At 55.9% G+C, this 17,926-nt stretch overlaps 1 protein-coding gene across 1 annotated transcript; it reads right to left on the bottom strand.

Annotated features, from left to right (window-relative positions):
* Positions 1–8,620: 8,620 nt before the first annotated feature.
* Positions 8,621–17,024, bottom strand: LHX5 (LIM homeobox 5; the record flags this gene model as incomplete). The annotated part of the gene is made up of 5 exons (XM_079717668.1): positions 8,621–8,988; positions 12,807–12,972; positions 13,670–13,947; positions 14,646–14,869; positions 16,852–17,024. The coding sequence occupies 5 exons, from the start codon at positions 17,022–17,024 to the stop codon at positions 8,621–8,623; spliced, it is 1,209 nt and encodes a 402-aa protein (XP_079573794.1).
* Between the last annotated feature and the right edge of the window lie 902 nt (positions 17,025–17,926).

Here is a 17,926-nt window from a genome sequence, read left to right as displayed (position 1 = left end):
AAAGTTGGCAACTTCTCATTCAGGACTCGGGTCAAGTGTCACCTCCTCAGAGAGGCCCTCCTGACGCACTGCCTGCCACTCAGGGCCAGGACTAGGGTGAAGCGAGCAAGGTACTCACTTTGGGAGGAAAATGTAAGGGGTGCCACAAAACTCGAAATCAGTTTAAAAAAAGAAAGAAAAAAACCTCAGAAATCAAGAAAAAGATTGTAATAAAACAACTTTAAAATGAAAATGAATGCACCAGAAATTCATGGTGAAAAACATAGGGACATTTTCCATAAAGATAGGACCTCACCGCACTTGGATATCTCATCTCCCCTGAATGGCAGATCTGTCAGATCCTGTCTTATTTATTTATTTATTTATTTTATTCCCTCCCTCCCCACTATGTCTTTATTTAAAATGTTGCTGTTTTGTTGATTATGGATTATTTTGCATTAATTTTGAGTTTTCAAAATATTATATAAAAGTACTATTTATCCTGACTCCTAAAGTTTTTGGTGTGCACCCCCTTTAAATTTTGCACCCAACATGAGTACCCCAGTTGCCTCACCCTAGCCCAGCCTGGCTGACTGCCTGTTTTTTTGTTGTTGTTGTTGTTGTACGCGGGCCTCTCACTGTTGTGACCTCTCCCGTTGTGGAGCACAGGCTCCGGACGTGCAGGCCCAGCGGCCATGGCTCATAGGCCCAGCTGCTCCGCGGCATATGGGATCTTCCCGTACCGGGACACGAACCTGTGTCCCCTGCATTGGCAGGTGGACTCTCAACCACTGTGCCACCAGGGAAGCCCCTGACTGCCTGTTTTAACACCCAGTTATTCCCAATTTCACCACCTTCTTTTCTTACCACTATTTGGAATGACCAATTATTTTCTCCCTTGGTTACTGTCTGTCTCCCCCACTAAAATATCAGCTCAGTGAGGGCTGGGATCAAGTCTGTCCTACTCACATCTGTACCCCAGAGCCCAGAAGAGTGCCCAGTGCGTACTATTTCAACAAATATTTGCTGAATGACCGAGTGAATGAATGAATGAATGAGCAGATGCAGGAAGGCAGGTAGAGGTCTGCACAACTTGATTGCAGGGTCTTCACTCCACCTCCCATCCCCATTTTTAAGACGAGGAGGCTGAGGTCCAGAGAGGGTGAGTAACCTAATCATAGTCACACAGCACAGCCACATCAAAGCTGGTCCCAAACTGAAAATCCCATGGGACTGTGAGGTCATCAGGGAGAAGTCTCCAGTGACCTGGAGTGGGCCTTTAGGGACCAGCTGTCTCTGAGTGCACACATTCCTGAAATATCGTCCCCAGACCCACCTTGCCACCTAGGGTTGTGCCAGATTCATGCATCATCTTTACTATTACCTAATTCACACATTTCTTGAAACCTTAAATGCTGTTTAGAAAGGGACCAGTTATCATCACTCTAAATGGAGAAACAGTATCACTTCCCAGAATTAGATACATGTAGCAATATGTAAAAGGATAAACAATACATGTAGCAATATATAAAAGGATAAACAAAACGATGCCGTTACATGTAGCTAGCTTCTGTCCTGCGGAGACTCCAAGCCTGCCGGCGTAAGCCAGGGTTAGCAAGCTACCACCAGAGACTCTCCCTGAAACGATCACAAAGGCTGACAAAGAAGTGAAAAGACAGTGACTTGTTCATGAGGCATCAGGCACCTGTGAAAATGCCTGGTTCCTCCCGTGGGTCCGTGTCCCACACTGTTGGTTAAATAATAGCGTGGCAGCATTGCACAGTGATACTGATTTTGATCTCAGGGGCCCGCAAAGGCATGTGAGGCAAACTCTTCCTCCAGCAATTTCTGCCATTGAGAAGCAGCAACAGCCCGAGCGCCTGCAGCAGGTATGAGCAGAGGTTCCCACGCTCTCCGTTAGGTACCAGGATTTCTTTTTAAGCAAGGTTTGGATGTCCTGTAGGTCCCTGAATATAGTAAAATTGCATTCCTTTTCCCCCCATATTTTTAAAATAAGCTGAACCATAACATAAAACTAATCCTTTTAAAGTGAACAATACGGAGACATTTGTTACATTCACAGTGTTGTAAAACCACCTCCTCTATCCAGTTCCAAGATATCTTCGTCACCCAGAAGGACACCCTGCACGCATTAAACCATCACCATACCTCCCTTCCCCCCAACCCCTTGGCAACCACCAATCTGCTTTTTATCTCTATGGATTTATCTGTTCTGGACATTTCATATAAATGGAATCATATAATATCTGGTCCTTTTGCAACTGGCTTCTTTCACTTAGCATCATGTTTTCAAGGTTCACCCATGTCTTAACCTGTACCAGTATTTCCTTCCTTTTTATGGCTGAATAATATTCCATGTAGGGACATGCCACATTTTCTCTTTTCATCCATTGGTGGTACATTTCTTTTTAAAGAGATTGCCAGGGAATTCCCTGGTGGTCCAGTGGTTAGGACTCCACGCTCTCACTGACGAGGGCCCAGGTTCAATCTTTGGTTGGGGAACTAAGATCCCATATCCCACAAGCCACGCAGTGTGGCCAAAAAATAAAAAGAAACAGATTGTCAGATTATTCTTCATTAGACCTTGATCTCTTACTATTCTTATCTTTACAAGCCCTATAATTTTTCATTAGATAACATTGATATCTTGAAGTATGTTGTGGAAAGTAATAAATTGCACCTCTGTCCAAATAGGCTGTGAAGTTAGTCCTGGTTTTAGAATACGTTTTAAGCATTTCTTCAAAGAAGAAAATGGGATAATGATAACAGTAGCTACAGCATCTGATACGCAGCCATTGTTATCATCCCTGTATTATGATTATTTCATTCAGTGTTTATTAGTCAGTGGTATGCTCCGTGCCAAGCACTGTGTTTAGACCATAACATATGAAGACTTATTTAACCCTTGTGATGACTCTTTTTTTTGTGTGTGTGTGGTACGCGGGCCTCTCACTGTTGTGGCCTCTCCTGTTGCGGAGCACAGGCTCTGGACGTGCAGGCTCAGTGGCCATGGCTCACGGGCCCAGCTGCTCTGCGGCAAGTGGGATCTTCCCGGACCGGGGCACGAACCTGCGTCCCCTGCATCGGCAGGCGGACTCCCAACCACTGCGCCACCAGGGAAGCCCTGTTTCTTTTTTTTTTAAATATTTGTTTATATGGCCTTGCTGGGTCTTAGTTGCAGCATGTGAGATCTTAGTTGCAGCATGTGAACTCTTAGTTGTGGCATGTGGGATCTAGTTCCCTGACCAGGGATCGAACCCAGGCCCCCCTGCATTCGGAGCATGGAGCTTTAGCCACTGGACCACTAGGGAAGTCCCAACCCTTGTGATGACTCTTGAAGTTAGATCTTATTGTGCCCTTTTTATAGATGGCAAAGCTGAGGCTCAGAGAGGTTGAGTGCCTGAAATCAAGTCACATACATTTCCTGGTCTCAAGTTGCTCACAGCCTGGAGATCAGGACACAGACACAGTGTGGGTTTGAGGTGTTATAATGAAAGAAGCAGTAGACACAGTGCTATGGGTGCCTAGGTGGGTGACACTGGTTTGGCCAGCTGCTTCACCTTCACTTGGTATGACCGTGGAAGTGGGGTCCCTGCTGCTTCTGAGCAAGGAGAATTTATACCATAATGTTTTCCTCCAGTGAAAAAGGGATTATTGAGAACCTGCATGTGTTTCTAAGCTAATGCTTCGAAAAACCGAATGTGCACCCTCATCTCCTGGGGCTTGTGCACTCTTTGGCTCTGAAGTTCTGGGGTGGGGCCTGAGATTCCGCATTTCGCTGCTGTTGATCCACGGACCATACTTTGAGTATGAAGGGGCTGGAAGATTTGAATTCAGATCCCAACTTTTGCTGTAAACTTTCTCTGGGAACCTAGGCTAGTCTTTTGCCATCTCTGAGCCTCAGTTTCTTTCCCTGGTCAATGGGGGCATTGCCCTCCAACTGGAACATTCTCTGAGGCATAAAAAAATGAGTGGTATTATCACTTTCTGCGTGCTTGCCTGAAAGCATGGACACCTGCTGGGGTGAGAGGTTTCCTCCCAGACCCCCTGGAGCCCATCAGCAGGTGCTGGGGGTGGTCCTGAGCCCCGGCACAAAGTGCAGAAAGAGGAGGCCAGAGGCGGCAAGGCCCCGGAGAAGCAGTGGGAGAGGCTTCCGTTCATCACAGAAATGGCCCATTTGCAATGATCGGTTGCCCAGGTGTTAATAACGCTAATGGCATAGGAAGGGTAAACTCGGTCACTTGGCTGAACAGAAGAAATATGCAGAGAAGTGCTCAGGTTTCCATAAATCAGCCGGATGCAGCGCTATGAGGGAGACAGGACTTAAAATTCCGGTCAGGAGATGGGTATTCTCATAATCCGAGCTAGAGAGGTAATTTATTCTGTTTATATCTTTTTACTGCACGACAAGGCTTGGGAGCAGGAACCCTCCACAGCCATTCTGCATTTTAAATATTAGTCCTAAGCACAGTGGGTCAGATCTCAGGCTCGGGCTCCGTGGGGTGTTCATTTCAGGGCAGGAGGACAGAGGTGGGGGCAGGGCAGAGCATGCATGCCGGGGGCCGGAATACATGTGGCTTCACTGTCCAGTGCTGGCCAGCATTACAGCCCCGGGGCAGCAAGGGAGAGGCGATGTCCCCCTTTTCCCAGAGCTGGAAGGCGCAGCCAGGGGCTGGCTAACCTCCTTACCTGCACAGCTCACAGTATTTTTTGTCCTCTCGGAGATCTTTTATTTTTAAATGATAATAAATACAGGCGATGAAGAGATAGAGGAGATGAACAGATACATTAATGTAGGAGGAAAGGGACGAGGACGGGGGAGAGAGAAAGAAACAAGGACAAACGTGGAGAAGCTGGAAGTCCTCTGTCTTTTGACCTTGGCAATTTTCACTGAGCCCTTTGCCCTTCTGGCTGGCTTTGTTTAACCCCGGAAGGGCTTTTAAACAAAATCCAGTGAGGTTGCTACCAGTAAGAATTAGCGTTCATTAGAGTCTTTCTTGAAGCTCTTTTTACGGCAGCTGGAGCACATTCATTTCATTTCATTCATTCGTTCATTCATTCATTCATTCATTGATGTAGTTGTTAGACACAGAATGAGGTCTTACCTGTGCCGGGCAACGTCCTGGGTCCAGGGACAATGTGGCCTCTGGAAGCAGAAGCTCTTGATTCAAAACTACTCCATGTCTGTGTGACCCCAGGCAGCTCATGAGTCTCAGTCTCCTCATCTGTAAAATGGGGATAACAATGCTCATCCTGAAGGGGCGTTATGAGGATCATATTAGACTCTGGACAAGACTATTTCAGGTAGAGGTCCTGCAAGTTTGGGAGACTTCAGAAGCAACGGGGGAGCTTGACAAATGTGAAGCATCTTGGGCAGCACACCAGAGAGCAATTCCAGCCATGAGCCAGGGGGCCCAGGGATATGTATTTTTAGCAAGCTTCGTCTTCTGACCACACTTTGAGAAAATGGTTGTGGGTGTGTAGGGACAAATGTCCCTTTCCAACTCTCTTCCTTCTCCACTCAGCCTTCCTTAGGAACTGCCTCCCTAATTAAGTGCACCCAAGACCATGACAGTGACACCTGCAGGGTCAATGCTGCAGGGTGGAGTGGGGGTGGGATTTCTCCTCCCAGAGCCCCTGGGCCCAGGAGGCACTAGGGGAGCTGAAATGAGCTCACAGGAGTGGGGGTGGATTTGAGCTGATTTTGACAAGCGTCCCCTTCTCTCTCCCCTTGTCATCGTCCAAGGAAGCTGGCGTGTGTGTGTGTGTGTGTGTGTGTGTGTGTGTGTGTGTGTGTGTTTGGCAGAGGATGGGGATGAGGATTGAATCCAAGACCTATATTTCCTAAACCTTGGCCATGGGTTAAATTGCATCTCCCCAATGTGGATGAAATGCCATTGTGAGCCCATTTCACGGTGGAGCAAACTGAGGCTCAAAAAGGTGATGCAGTGACCAGCCAGATAGTCTCCCAGACCCCAGGGCCCTTTTTCTGTTCTTCCCTCATCCCACTCCTAGGTGACCTCTGCTCCCAACCCTCCTAAGTAACAAACACTCAGAGGAAGAGCCCCTGGGGAATTAGTCTCAAGCCCAGATCCTGACGCCAGAGATCACATCCCTCCTGGACTCTGGTTTCCGAAGCCACCCTCTAAGATCTTGATGGGGCCACCCCAGGGTTATTCAAGGAACCCCTGACACAAGAGTGGGCCTCTCCCACGCCTGGTGCTCCCAGAGTTGTGAGCATGCCAAGGGCAAGTCTATGCTCTGTGTCTATGTGTGCACAATCTCTAGTCTCAAAAAGAAAAAAAAAAAAAAAGACTGGAAGGAAATGCATCCACTACTTTACTTGAGATTCTGGGTGACTGCCTTTTCTTCCTCTTGTTTATCTGAAATTTGTAGATTTTCCACAATGAGCAAGTAGCATTTGTCTGATAAAGGTAGATGTGCTCAAAGGAAAGAAAAGAAAAAGCTAGGTCACCTCGAATTAATTCTTGTGATGTCCACACAAAAGGACAGATGAGGAGAACTCTTAGCATGTGCCCATTGGTGGTTCACTACCCACCGGCTCCTTGTCCCCCTACTTTTCCTGCCACTGCTAAAATGGGCAAGCTCCCCCCACCCTAAGCTTGGGGGAAAAGGCATCCAAACGCGGGACCCTCTTCCATATATTTTTCTCTTGCTTTTCTCATCTTACAGTGTTTGAGCAGAAAGGAGATGAGGCATAGGAAGCCCTCCCTCCAGTCCCCACTTTTGAAAGTAGGGAAACTGAGGCAGAGAGAGGGAGGGACTTGTCTTTAGGGAGTGGCCTCAGGCCCATTAAGTCTCCTGGAGGACTCCCTTCCATCATGCTGGTTTACAGAAGGGCACAAGCCGACACTGCATAAGAACTGCAGGGCAAACAGCCTTGCTCTCCCTGGGGGCACTTTCTGTCCTAATACAGCCTTGCAGATAACTAGCACTGGGCCTACCAGCCTGTTTTTTTTGTTTCCGCCACCTGGAATTACATGGGGGCATAATTAGGAGTGAAGCTAGAATTCTTCTGGAGACAAACAAATCACACATCCATTCAGTCATCAAATATTTTGAAGGCCTACTATGTGCCAGGCTGGCTTGTGTTAGATCAGGGTAATACGTAAAGCAGGGGGAGATACTATTGGTGCATAGTAGCAGTCCAAAAAAAAAGAAAAGAAAAAACATGACAGGCACCTTCCTTACCTGGTAATTGCCAAAAGACCCCCCTGCCACCCCTCTAGATGAGGAGAGGTCTTTGCACCCATCATGTCTGTGTTATGTCAGAAACAAGAACCAGAACAGTTCCATTCACTCTGAGGGACTGAGGACAGGGGCACAACAAACAAACAAACAAACAAACGAAACAAGGCAAGAAAGAAAGAAAACCACACAGCACGGAGGGAAAAAGAATTTTTTTATTAATCTTTCTTTTTAAAAAAGTTGATTTTTTGCGTTTTTTGTGGTTTTTTTGTGTTTTCTTTTTAGGTAAACCTCTTTCTGCCTCCCCTCCCTCACTCTGCACACCCTCCTCTTAAAAATATAAAATGTCCAACCCCAGGTAACTAGTGTACAATAAATAAACAGTAAACACAAAAACATACTTTATTTGTTTCTTCTTTATACAAAATAAGGAAACTAGAAGCGTTCAACTTCCAAAAAAGTATAATACTGTACATCCTGACCACCCAGCCTCCAGGACCCGGGCACAGAGGGTGGTCTGTGGGTCAGAGCCCAAGAAATCTTGGCGCCTTGCCCAGGGGGAGCGCAGGGTGGGCGAGTGTTTGAGTCTGGCCTGGACCCCCAGGGTCAGAATAAATGTCAAAGGAAGGAAGAGGTGGGGGCCTGGCCCTGGGCCGCCGATGCCCGGACCGCCCCCCGCCCCTTCCTAGAGAAGCTGACCGTGATCCTCAAGATTGGCCACCAGGGGGCGCCAACGCGCAGGTGGATCTGTCTTCCTCCCAGTGACACCCCCAGCCAAGCGTCTTTCTCACTCTCTCTCCATCTTTTCTCTCTCTCTGGCTGGCGCTCTCTCCATCTTCTCTCTAACTCATTTTGCTCCCTTTCTTCTCTTCGATCTCTCTTTTTCTTATCTTTTTTTTTAAAAGACGGGAAAGCAGAGTGAGAAATAAGATTACAGAATGCCACTCGGATTGCAAGGAGGGGAAAAAAAATTGTCTCTGTCCCTTGGCTTCAGCCCTCTCTTGGTCCAAAGAGGTGCGGGGTGGTGGTGGCGGGTCGGGAGACGTCTAGAGCGTGCTTGAAAATCTCTTGACCCTCCGGAGTATTCACTTTGGTCCCAAGAAATTGCTCGCGGCTGCCGGGGAGCGCTGGCGGAGGGCAGGGGGTTCCCGGAGAGTCCCAGGGGTGGATGCAGATGCGGGGGTCGGTACCCCTCCGCGCCCAGCCGAGAAGCAGCTGCCGGTTGAGTTCGGACTCGAGAGAGAGCCCCCGAGGGCGCCCCGCGCCGCGGCCGCGTCGGGCGCTTTGGTTTCGGGAGGCTGCGTCCCGGGCGTGGGGGTGGGGGGTGGGGTGGGGTGGGGGGAGGTGGGGACGGCCGGGCGGGGCCCCAGGGCCGAGCGCGGGGGGCGGGGGGCGGCCCGGCCCGACGGCCTTACCACACGGCGGCCTCGTTGAGCTCGGGGTTGGGGTGCGACAGGGGTCCGCTGTAGCCGCTGGTGCCGCTCATGGGGAAGGGTGGGCTGGGGCCGCCGCTGAACACCTCGCCGGGCATGGGGTGCAGCGCGCCCGGCAGGCCCGGCTCGGGGCTCGGCGTGTCCGGGTGCGAGATCATGTCGGTGAACCTGGGGTTGTCGGCGGCGTGCGGGCCGGCGAGCGGCGGCTCCAGCGCGCCCAGCGGCGTCGAGCCGGGCCCCGAGGCGGCCAGGAAGCTCGAGTCGGCCGGGGACTGCGCCTGCGACGGCGGGCCGTGCGCGAAGAAGTCGTAGCTGCCTCCCGGAGCGTAGTAGTCGCCCTGGTAGTCTGCGGAGGGGACGGGGCGGGAGAGGCGAGAGTGTGAGAGACGCGAGGTCGCCGAGGGACTCGAGGGACCCGGCGGAAGAGACCCGGGGGAGCGAACCCGGGGAGACGAAGGCCAGAGACGTGGGACGTGGTGGGGGCCACCGGGACAGGACGTTAACGGGGGACCGCGCGACACTGACTCGAGGTTAGAGAAAAGACCCGTGGAGAGGCCTGCGGAGACCAAGGGAGGCCGGAGGGGCGGAGGACCAGCCCCGGAGCTCGTGCTGGGCAGAGAGACGACCAGAAGTACGGAAAGGCTACACTCAGGGGCCGGGAGAGGCTCAGAGACGCTGAGGAACACACAGAAAGGTTCCTTGACAAAGAGAGACGGAGGGGAGACAGCGGTGGCGGGAGGCGCAACACAGTGACGATTCCTGACAGTGTCTTAGAGTTGGTGAGAGATACACAGAGAGGGAGAGTCACGGCGACTGCCAGATAAGGAGACCGGGAGAGATCGGCAGAGGACAGGGTGAAAGGGGGGCGGAGAGGGGATGCAGCAGGGAGCCCCCAGACTCAGAGTCGGTGTCAAGGCAAGAAAAGAGCCTCAGTCACCGAACCCACGGCTGAGACGGAGACCCGGCTTTATTCGAGTAAGGCAGAGACAGTCTAGGGGACGCAAAGAGAAAGATGAGACGGCCGTGTGGTTAGAGACACGGGAAAAACCCGGCAAGAGACCCAGGAACGAGACGGAAGGTCGGGAGAGACAGAGGCGCCCAGAGACGCGCGAGATGAGTCAGACAGACGGCCAGAGACGCTGGGGCTGAGAGGCCGGCGAGAGGAGTAGGGCGGGGATGCAGGGGCGGCGGACGGAGACCGGAACACGAAGGGGCTGAGATCGGCCCGAGACCCCGCCGGGGAGAAGCGCGGCCGGAGCGCCGAGGGGCTGGCGAGTCGGGCCCCGGCCGCGGAACCCTGGACTCGGAGCGCGCAAGGCGCCCTCAGCGCCCTCTCCTTCGCCCCCTGCGCCCCGCCGACCCGGCGCGGCCCTGTGCCCCGCGTCCGTCCCGGTGAACGTGTGACTCCGACCATTTGTCCCGGCCTAACCTGGCCTGGAACGGAGAAAGTTGAGGCCCAGAGACTCGGGAGAGGGGGAGGAGGATGAGAACACTCGCCGGGCCACGTCTAGAGTTCCGTGTGCCTGGGGTCCTCCAGGAGGACCCCGGGCGGGTTTGCCAGGACCCCAAGGTTTTGGAGTATTTGGGGACATTGAGCTCTTTTGATAAACTGATGAGAGCTATGGGCTCTCTCTCCGGAAAAATGCACAAACGCGAATTTTGCCCACAGATTCAGGGAGCGCAGGGGCTCCAGATGACACGCTCGCCCATTCTCAACAAAGTGTTTCTGCATCGACCGTGTGACCTCCTCCTAGAGCCCCCTTTCCTAAAGTCCTTCCGCACAGCCTCTTCCCTTCCCCCGGGTCGGCCCCGAAGGAGTGGGGTGTGGGAAGCCAGGAAAGGAGCACCGTGTAGCCGGCACTCGTGACAATAACCCGCTTTGTACGGCGGGAAAACCGGCGCGCCTGGAAGCCGGGGTCTCCTGTGCAAACCCACGCCTCCTGCTTAGTGTTGGGGGTCTGTCACCGGGGCGAGTTCTGGACGCCCCCTGCCGCCCCCTTCCCTCTCCAAACCCCCCCTGACATCAGTCCAAATGGGGAGTGTCTGGAGGCGGGCTTGGAGACGGTTTAGGCAACAGCTAAAACGGTCGCCAATTACTTTTTTAAAACCACTCATTCCATTCTCCCCGTAAGTGAAGAGAAAGGTTGGAAGCGGCGAATTTGGGGCCCCTAAGGGACGGGGATGGGGGACGGCCACGGCGCGTAGCGAGCCGGCTAGCCAGGGAGGGCCTCGGCCCCCGCGCGGAGCGCGCCGCCTCCGCCCATATGGCGGCCGGGCCGGAGGTAATTGGAACAAACGCCGTCTGAAAAGGGCACAAAAGCCGCAGCTGGGGCTTTGTCCGCGCTCCCACGGGGAGCCGCCGGCCCCGCCGCCCGGCCCCTTTCTCGCCCGCTGCCGGCCGCCGACGCCGGGATCTCCCAGCACGGATTAGGCGGGGCTGCCTCCCTGGGATTGGGGGGTCCGCCCCCCCATTCCGGGGAAAGAGGGGCCCGCGAGTCCAGGCCGCCACCCCATCCAGCAGCCACGCGGGTAGAGGAGGCGGTGGGATTGGTGAGAGGCACACTGGTCCTGGGGGAAACCTTGGTTAATTACCCAGGCGGGGAAAAATTCCGGACTGGTACCGCCCCGCCAGCCTCCCTGCGCCAGGCGGAGATTTTGCGCTCAAGGAACCAAAGATAGGTGAAGAGAGTTGGTGAGTAGAGGCCCCAGGACAAGTCCACCAACCCGGCTGCCTCTGGTGTCTGTAGCCCCCCCAACCTGGGCCCTGCCATCTCAGTCTCTCCCGAAAAAGCACACCACCACATTTCATCCACAGTTTCTGGGGCCCCTGGCCAGGCCACAAGATCTAACTTCCCAGGCCTGCGGATGTACCAAGGCAAGTTATAGGGTTCTCTTATTTTCCCCTCTGGGTCTTCCTGGGCACCTGGCTCCTGGCCCTCCACATTGCCACCTCTCCCCAAACTGGGCTACTAGCCTCTGCCCCTCCTCTCCCAGGCTGGGTGGCACTGAGCACAGATTCCCCTCAGGCAGAGACATTCCTGGGGGCTCCCCAAATCCAGAGGCTCAGGAATAGAAGGGGAAGGTGCCTTCCTGGAGTCCACAAGTCTGAAATGCGTAGGACAGTAAGTCAGTGCAGTAGTGCCCCAAAACAACTGGGTCTCAAAAAAACCAAAAACCAAAAAACCACCACTACCAACAACAAAAACGAAAAATGAAAAACGGAGGTGAGGGAGTCAGAAGAGGTCATCCAGGAAGGAGAGTGAAGTAAGGTAACACAGTGGGGTGAAGGGACGAGAGAGGAGGGAAGGAGGAAGGGAAGAGGTGACCTAAGAGGAGAGTTCACCAGGCCTGAGCCTCCTAACACCAACCATGAAATTCCTCTGTGCAAAGCGGGCTCCTGGCCCTCTGCAGCCCCAAAGACAGAGAGTGCATAGCTGGGTTGGCTCAATCCTTGCCCACCCCATCCCTGATGAACCCTGGTGCGCTTGAAGCTGGAGGGTGGGCGGGGGTCCTAGTCCAGAGCAACTGCCAGCATCTGGGCTAACCGGGCCAGATGCTGTGTACACAGTCCCCGTAGCCCAACAGGAGATGCAGACTTGGAAGATAGCAAGGGGGCAGATGAATCCTGACCCCTCCATCCCTACTGCCGGTGCTGTCCTCCAGTGCCTGCTTTCCTGCTGGTGTCAAATACACCAGGTCGTGGGCCAGGGCGGCAAAGGCTGTGTGTCAGGTTGGGATGCGGTGCGTGCAGAAGTGCCTGACTTGGTATGATGCGTGAGAGTGCCAGTATATCTAGGGGGTGGGGTATACCTGTGTTGGTTGCGGGTGATCATGTGTCCAGATGCGTGTCCCCGAGGTCTCTGAACTCGTATGGTCCTGCATGGGTGAGTGTGTCACTGCTTTTCTCATGTGTTTATTATCTGTTGGTACCACTGCATGGTTGAGTGAAGCCATGTGTCTGATTTTCTGTCCAGGAAGTATCTGCGGGTGAGTGTACCTGTGTTGATGCGTGTCTCTTAAGGTGTGCTCATGATCGTGTACGTCTTGCATGGGTAGAAGGGAGGGAGGGGTCCCGGCGCAGCCTGAGATCACGGCTATCCGGCCCTGCGCCCTCAAGCAGCATTGACCTAGGTGTGGGGCACCGCGTCCAAGGAGGTTGCTTACCTCCGTAGTAGGTGTACGGAGTGGACCCCAACATCTCAGACTCGTCCAAGCGGCCGCCCAACGGGCGCATGCGCCTCGGACTCCGGAAGAAGGCGTGTCTCCGGGCGCCGAGGGCGCTCAGCTGTTTCATCCGGCGTTCTTTGGACCGTCGGTTCTGGAACCACACCTGGGACAGAGGAAGGGGTTGTGAACTCTGTTCCGGGTCCCCTTCTCTCCCTGCCCGGGCCACCCCCGCTGGGTCCTAGCGCCTCCTCCGCACCAAGAATGCCCTGAGCCGGGGGCCGGGCCGGATTAGACCAAAGGGGTGGAGAGGGGCCTCTGCGAACCAGCCAAGGATGAAGGATTTCGCGCACCCGTGGGGCGACTCATAAAGACTTGGGCTTCCTGGTCCTCGGCCCATCCGCGGCCTGACGGCTTTATAAAGGCCTGCCGCCCGGCACGGCTCTGGTCTCGGCCCCGCGACTCCCCAGCCGGGCTCTGGCCGTTTGTCTGTCTGTCTGCCCGCGCGTCGGGCGCTGGGAAGGAGCACGTGAAGAGCATCGCCTCTTTCTCTGCTCAGAGGATGGGAGGACAGGAAAGGTCCTGTCCTTTAAGCGAGGCTTAGAACCTTCCCTGAAAGGGGCGGGGGTGGGATTCAGAGATGTGAAGTGACCCGCCCAAGATGACGCCGCCGGAAGCCAGCAGGGCTAGGCTGAATCCTTTGGCTCGGAGTTTGACCAGCCGGCCCCGATCTCCGGCGCACCGTCTGCCCCTAGAGCGGGCTCGGAGTGCTCCTAGCCAAGGCGGGTCCTCCGAGCTTCGCAGCTCGCGGGCGCAGCGGGGCTGCGGAGGGGTGACCCGGCCAGAGCCGACCCGGGCCGCACCTGGATGACGCGCATGTTGAGGCCGGTCTCCTGGGCCAACTGCTCGCGGATGTGGCGCGTGGGCTTGGGCGTGGCGGCGAAGGCGGCCTTGAGCGTCTCCAGCTGCTTGGCTTTGATGGTGGTGCGCGGGCCGCGCCGCTTCGTGCCCGAGTTCTGCTCCTCGTTCTCGTTGTTGGCCGTCTCCTTGTCCGACGACGTCGAGTTGTCCGTCTCCTTGGGATCGTCCTGGAGTGGGTCCTGGAGGTCCGGGGACAAGCTGCGGTCCGTACAGGACGACACTGCGAGAGGACGGAGCGGGAAGGGGACAGGGCGTCAGCGGCGGCCCGAGACCTCTCCAGTCGGGTAGCCGGTTCCTGCAGGCTCAGGCCACCACCAACCCCGGCGGGTTCCCTCCCAAAGCCGGCGACAGCCCCTCCCCCAGGGGCCCGGCGCCCGCCCACTCCCTCCAGGCGGGGCTGGGCCTTTGGAAGCGCCCTTCTCAAGCCCTCTCAGCACTTTTCAGCTAGTGCTTGGGAAAGGGGGAGTCGCGCTCTCTGGAGAGCCCGGCCTTCTAGGACAGGGGACGGGAGGAGGGTACAGATGCCCTCCGCGCCTGGGATCTTCCTCTCCCTTCTCTCCTTCCTCGAGAGCCCAATGAGTGTCCTCCCAGTGCGGCTAGAAATTACCAGGAGCTGAAAAGACTCGGAAAGGGGAAATTGTGCGGTTCCAAACTGGGGGAGGAGGGCAGCTTGGAAAAGCCTCCTGAACTGGAGGAGGGCGGGGAAGGGCTGGCAGTGTAGACATCGTGGAAGGCTGGCTGCAAACGCTGACTCTCTTTCCCAGCCCCCGCACCTCACCCGCACCCTGACCTGCCCGGCGCGAGTGGAGAGCTGTGAGCCGTGCACCGCAGGCACGCAGGGGGCAAAGGAGGGAGCGCAGGCAGGCCTTGGCTGGAGGGCGCTGGGGCCTGGCCTGGGGAGGGGCAGGGGCCTCCTACCTGAGTTGAGGCTACCCTCCTTGAGGCTGGACGAGCTCAGGTAGTCGTCCTTGCACACGAACTTGTTCTCGTCGATGACGTAGAGCTCCTCGCCCGTGGACAGCTGCTTATTGCAGACCATGCAGGTGAAGCAGCTGAGGTGGAAGACTTTGCTGCGGGCCTTGCGCACCAGGTCACTGGGCGAGATGCCTTGCGCGCAGCCTGCACACTTCGTGCCGAAGCGCCTGCAGATACAACACGGCCTGTCACCCAGGGCCAGCCCAGTGTCCCATCCTCCTGAAGCCCTGACCTCTTGCCACCCTGCCCCAGCTTCTGAAAAGCCTCCGTTTCCACATCTGTCAAATGAGATCCCAATCCTGCCCTCTCTGGCCAGAATGCAAGTCATGAGACAAATATCCAGGTCTGTTCTTGGGACTGGGACTGTCATGCCTCGGTCGGGTTTATTTGGACTCTGCTGGGCTTCCAGCAATGGGCGCAGCCTTCAGCCCAGCAGAAAGCCCGGAGCACCTCAAGTCGCGCCCCTCCCCCACCCCACATCCCTACCAGATGGGCCTGGGCTGCTCCTGGCAAATTCTGCTCTGGAGGTCGTGAAGCATTTTAAGCCAGGCAGGCCGGGTCTGGACCATTTCTCGGCTTTGCCTCCTGGATCCTGAACAGTCTGCTGGGGTCCAGGTAGGGCCAATGAGCCTGGCTGTCGGGTCCTAGCGATGGAGCTGGCGGGGGGGGGGGGGAGCCCCTCTTCTGAGCTGAACCTTAGCAGGAAGGAGGGAGCCTTCTGCTGGTCCTCAGCACCACCAGCACTGGACACTTTTCAGTCCCTGCTCTGGGCCCCGCTTGAGCAAGTCAGGGGCCTGTGGACTCTGAAGGACAGGGACTGAATCTCCAGGTCCCCAAATCTCAGGCCCTGGCAGGCAGTGGGAAAATGGGACCAGAAGGCAATCCAAAACCTGCACGGCCAGAACACGGGCTCTCTCCAATGCCACCTTTTCTGTGTTCCTGGTCTAAATCCTTTTCTTTCTTCCTTGAGCGCTGGAAGAAGGCTGGCCTCCCCAGAAATGGATGGTGCAGACCAGCACTGGGAGGGGTGAGGTGCCGGTGGAGGGGGAGGACGAGGGCCCAGGACTCTGGGGCCCCACGTCTTCTCGTACCCACGTCTCTAAACAGGGCGAATTTGGGTGACGTTGATGTAGTGAGGGCATTAGAAGCCATAAGTCACTTTTGGCCTTATCCGGCAGCATAATTGGCCATATGCACCTTATCAAAAATCATTAGGTGCTTTGCAAGCACCACCACATTAGGGGCCTTGGGCCTCTGGGGCCGAGGAGTTTACACGTGTAAAGGCGCGTCTGACCTTTTCTCCTATTCAAGTTCCCTAGTGCCAGGTACTGGGGCCGGCGAGCAGCCTTTCTCCAGGGCGTTAATCACGCCCCCCCTTCCCTCCACGCAGTTGGCACTCACAAAGCCGGGGGAAGCAGGCAGGGCTGAGCTGCCAAAAACCCCACAGCCTTCCAGGCCGACCTTCGGCGTTTCTCAGCTGGGAAAGTGAGGCTCAGAGAAGTGATCTGCTGTGACCTGCCTGAGGGCGCCTGTGGGCAGCAAGGCTGGACTCTGGAGGTCCTGATTCCAGCTTCCATTTCATTTGTACTTTCAACAGAGGAGAAAATGTTTGAGGAGTTGATGGCGGGGAGTGAGGAGAAGATTCCCTGCCCCATCACCAGGGGAGGCCTTTCTGAGTGAGTCCCCTCAGGAGCTGGGAAGTTTCTGTTTGTCCAGAAGCACTCTGGGGGTCCCACCTGCCTGGAGCCCAGCTTCAGGACTCCGCACTCTGCCTGCCCCTAACTTCGCAAAAATCCTTAGTCTCTCCGAGCCTGGCTGGAAGCTTCCACCCTTGGGGTGGCCGCAGCTAGAAAGAGGCAGAGCCGGATGGGCAGCAGGTTGGTCAGGCTTCCTCCCCCTGGCCCACCACCGATCCAAGCCGGCCTGGAAAAGCCAGCTACAAGCAGCCAAGCAGCGTTCTTCTCACTCTGCCTGGGTTCAGGCCCTTGTTGGACCGAGGACAGGAGGAGAGTGGTGGGCTCCCCGGCTCCCCACTGAATCTGGGGGGCCTGGGAGGCTGGGATGCGTTTCGTGGTGTCCCCTTCCCCGGCGCCCCAGCGGAGCGCCTGCAGGGCGGGCGCTCGGGCAGCAGGGCGGCGCGGCCTCTTACCTGAAGAAGTCATTTTTGCAGTAGAGCTTGCCCTCGCGCGAGAAGCACTTCTCCGAGAGGTTGGTCTTACACTCGCAGCACTGAACGCATTTGATGTGCCACGCGCGGTCCAGCACGTTCAACAGAAAGCGGTCGAGGATGGGCCGCTCGCAGCCAGCACAGTGCACCATCATAGCCCCGCGCCCCGGCGGCTCGGGCCGCCTCGCCCTCCCTTTGGGCCCCCGGCCCTCGGGCCCCCTGGCCCCGCCGCTGCTCTCCGCCTCTTCTCTTGGCCGCCGCCGGGCGAGTCCGGTCCGAACCAAGACTCAGCCGGTCAAGTCCTTGGGTGATTCCTGGCCTGGCGCTGGGCTGCCCTGGGCGGGGTGGGGAGTGGTGGCGTTCACAGCCTCATGCCCCGGGCCGCGCGCCCCAGTGTATCTTGGGTGGCCGCTGGCTTCGCCTCTGCCGAGCGGCTTTCCCCGGTGGCGGAGGCGCCGGCACTTTCCCCCACTTTCAAGCGGTCCCGATCCTCATCTTTGTCTGGCCGCCGCCTAATTCGCGCATCCTTATTCAGATTTGGTGACGTGGCGAGGCACGTAGGGGGCCCGGCGGCCAATGGGTACGCGGTGGCCATGGCAACCTCTTAAATTTATAGCATATCTAAATTGGCTACAGCGTTGCGGTCCGGACAGAGCAAAAAAAACAAGGCATCAGTATTGTTGAGTATTAGCTTGTACCTGGTTCGGAGGCTAAGTAAGTATTTACCTTCCAGTTTGGGGCTTGGGGCTGGGGGCCGCGCGATCTGAAAACTGCGTCCCTCTTCTCTCTCTTCGCACATATTTGGGGGGCTGGGGTTCGAAGGCCTAGTGGGAGGGGGACCTCTGCCCCCTTCACAATCCACGGAACTTGCAGAAGTTGCCCGAGGCCGGGATCGCGCTCTACGCCTGCCTCCTTTTCCCCAGCCCAGCCCGTCGTTTTGGACTCCCCCATCCGCGCACCCCTGGGGTCAGCGCCGTGGAGCTGCGGCGGCGAGGTTCTCGGGACTCCCGGAGGAGGCACCGGCTTCCTTTGTCATATGTGGGGGCTGGGGCCCAGC

The sequence above is a fragment of the Hyperoodon ampullatus genome (genome assembly GCF_949752795.1).
Source record: "Hyperoodon ampullatus genome assembly, chromosome: 13".
Classification (NCBI taxonomy): domain Eukaryota; kingdom Metazoa; phylum Chordata; class Mammalia; order Artiodactyla; family Ziphiidae; genus Hyperoodon; species Hyperoodon ampullatus.
This window is presented reverse-complemented; position numbering and strand designations above follow the sequence as displayed.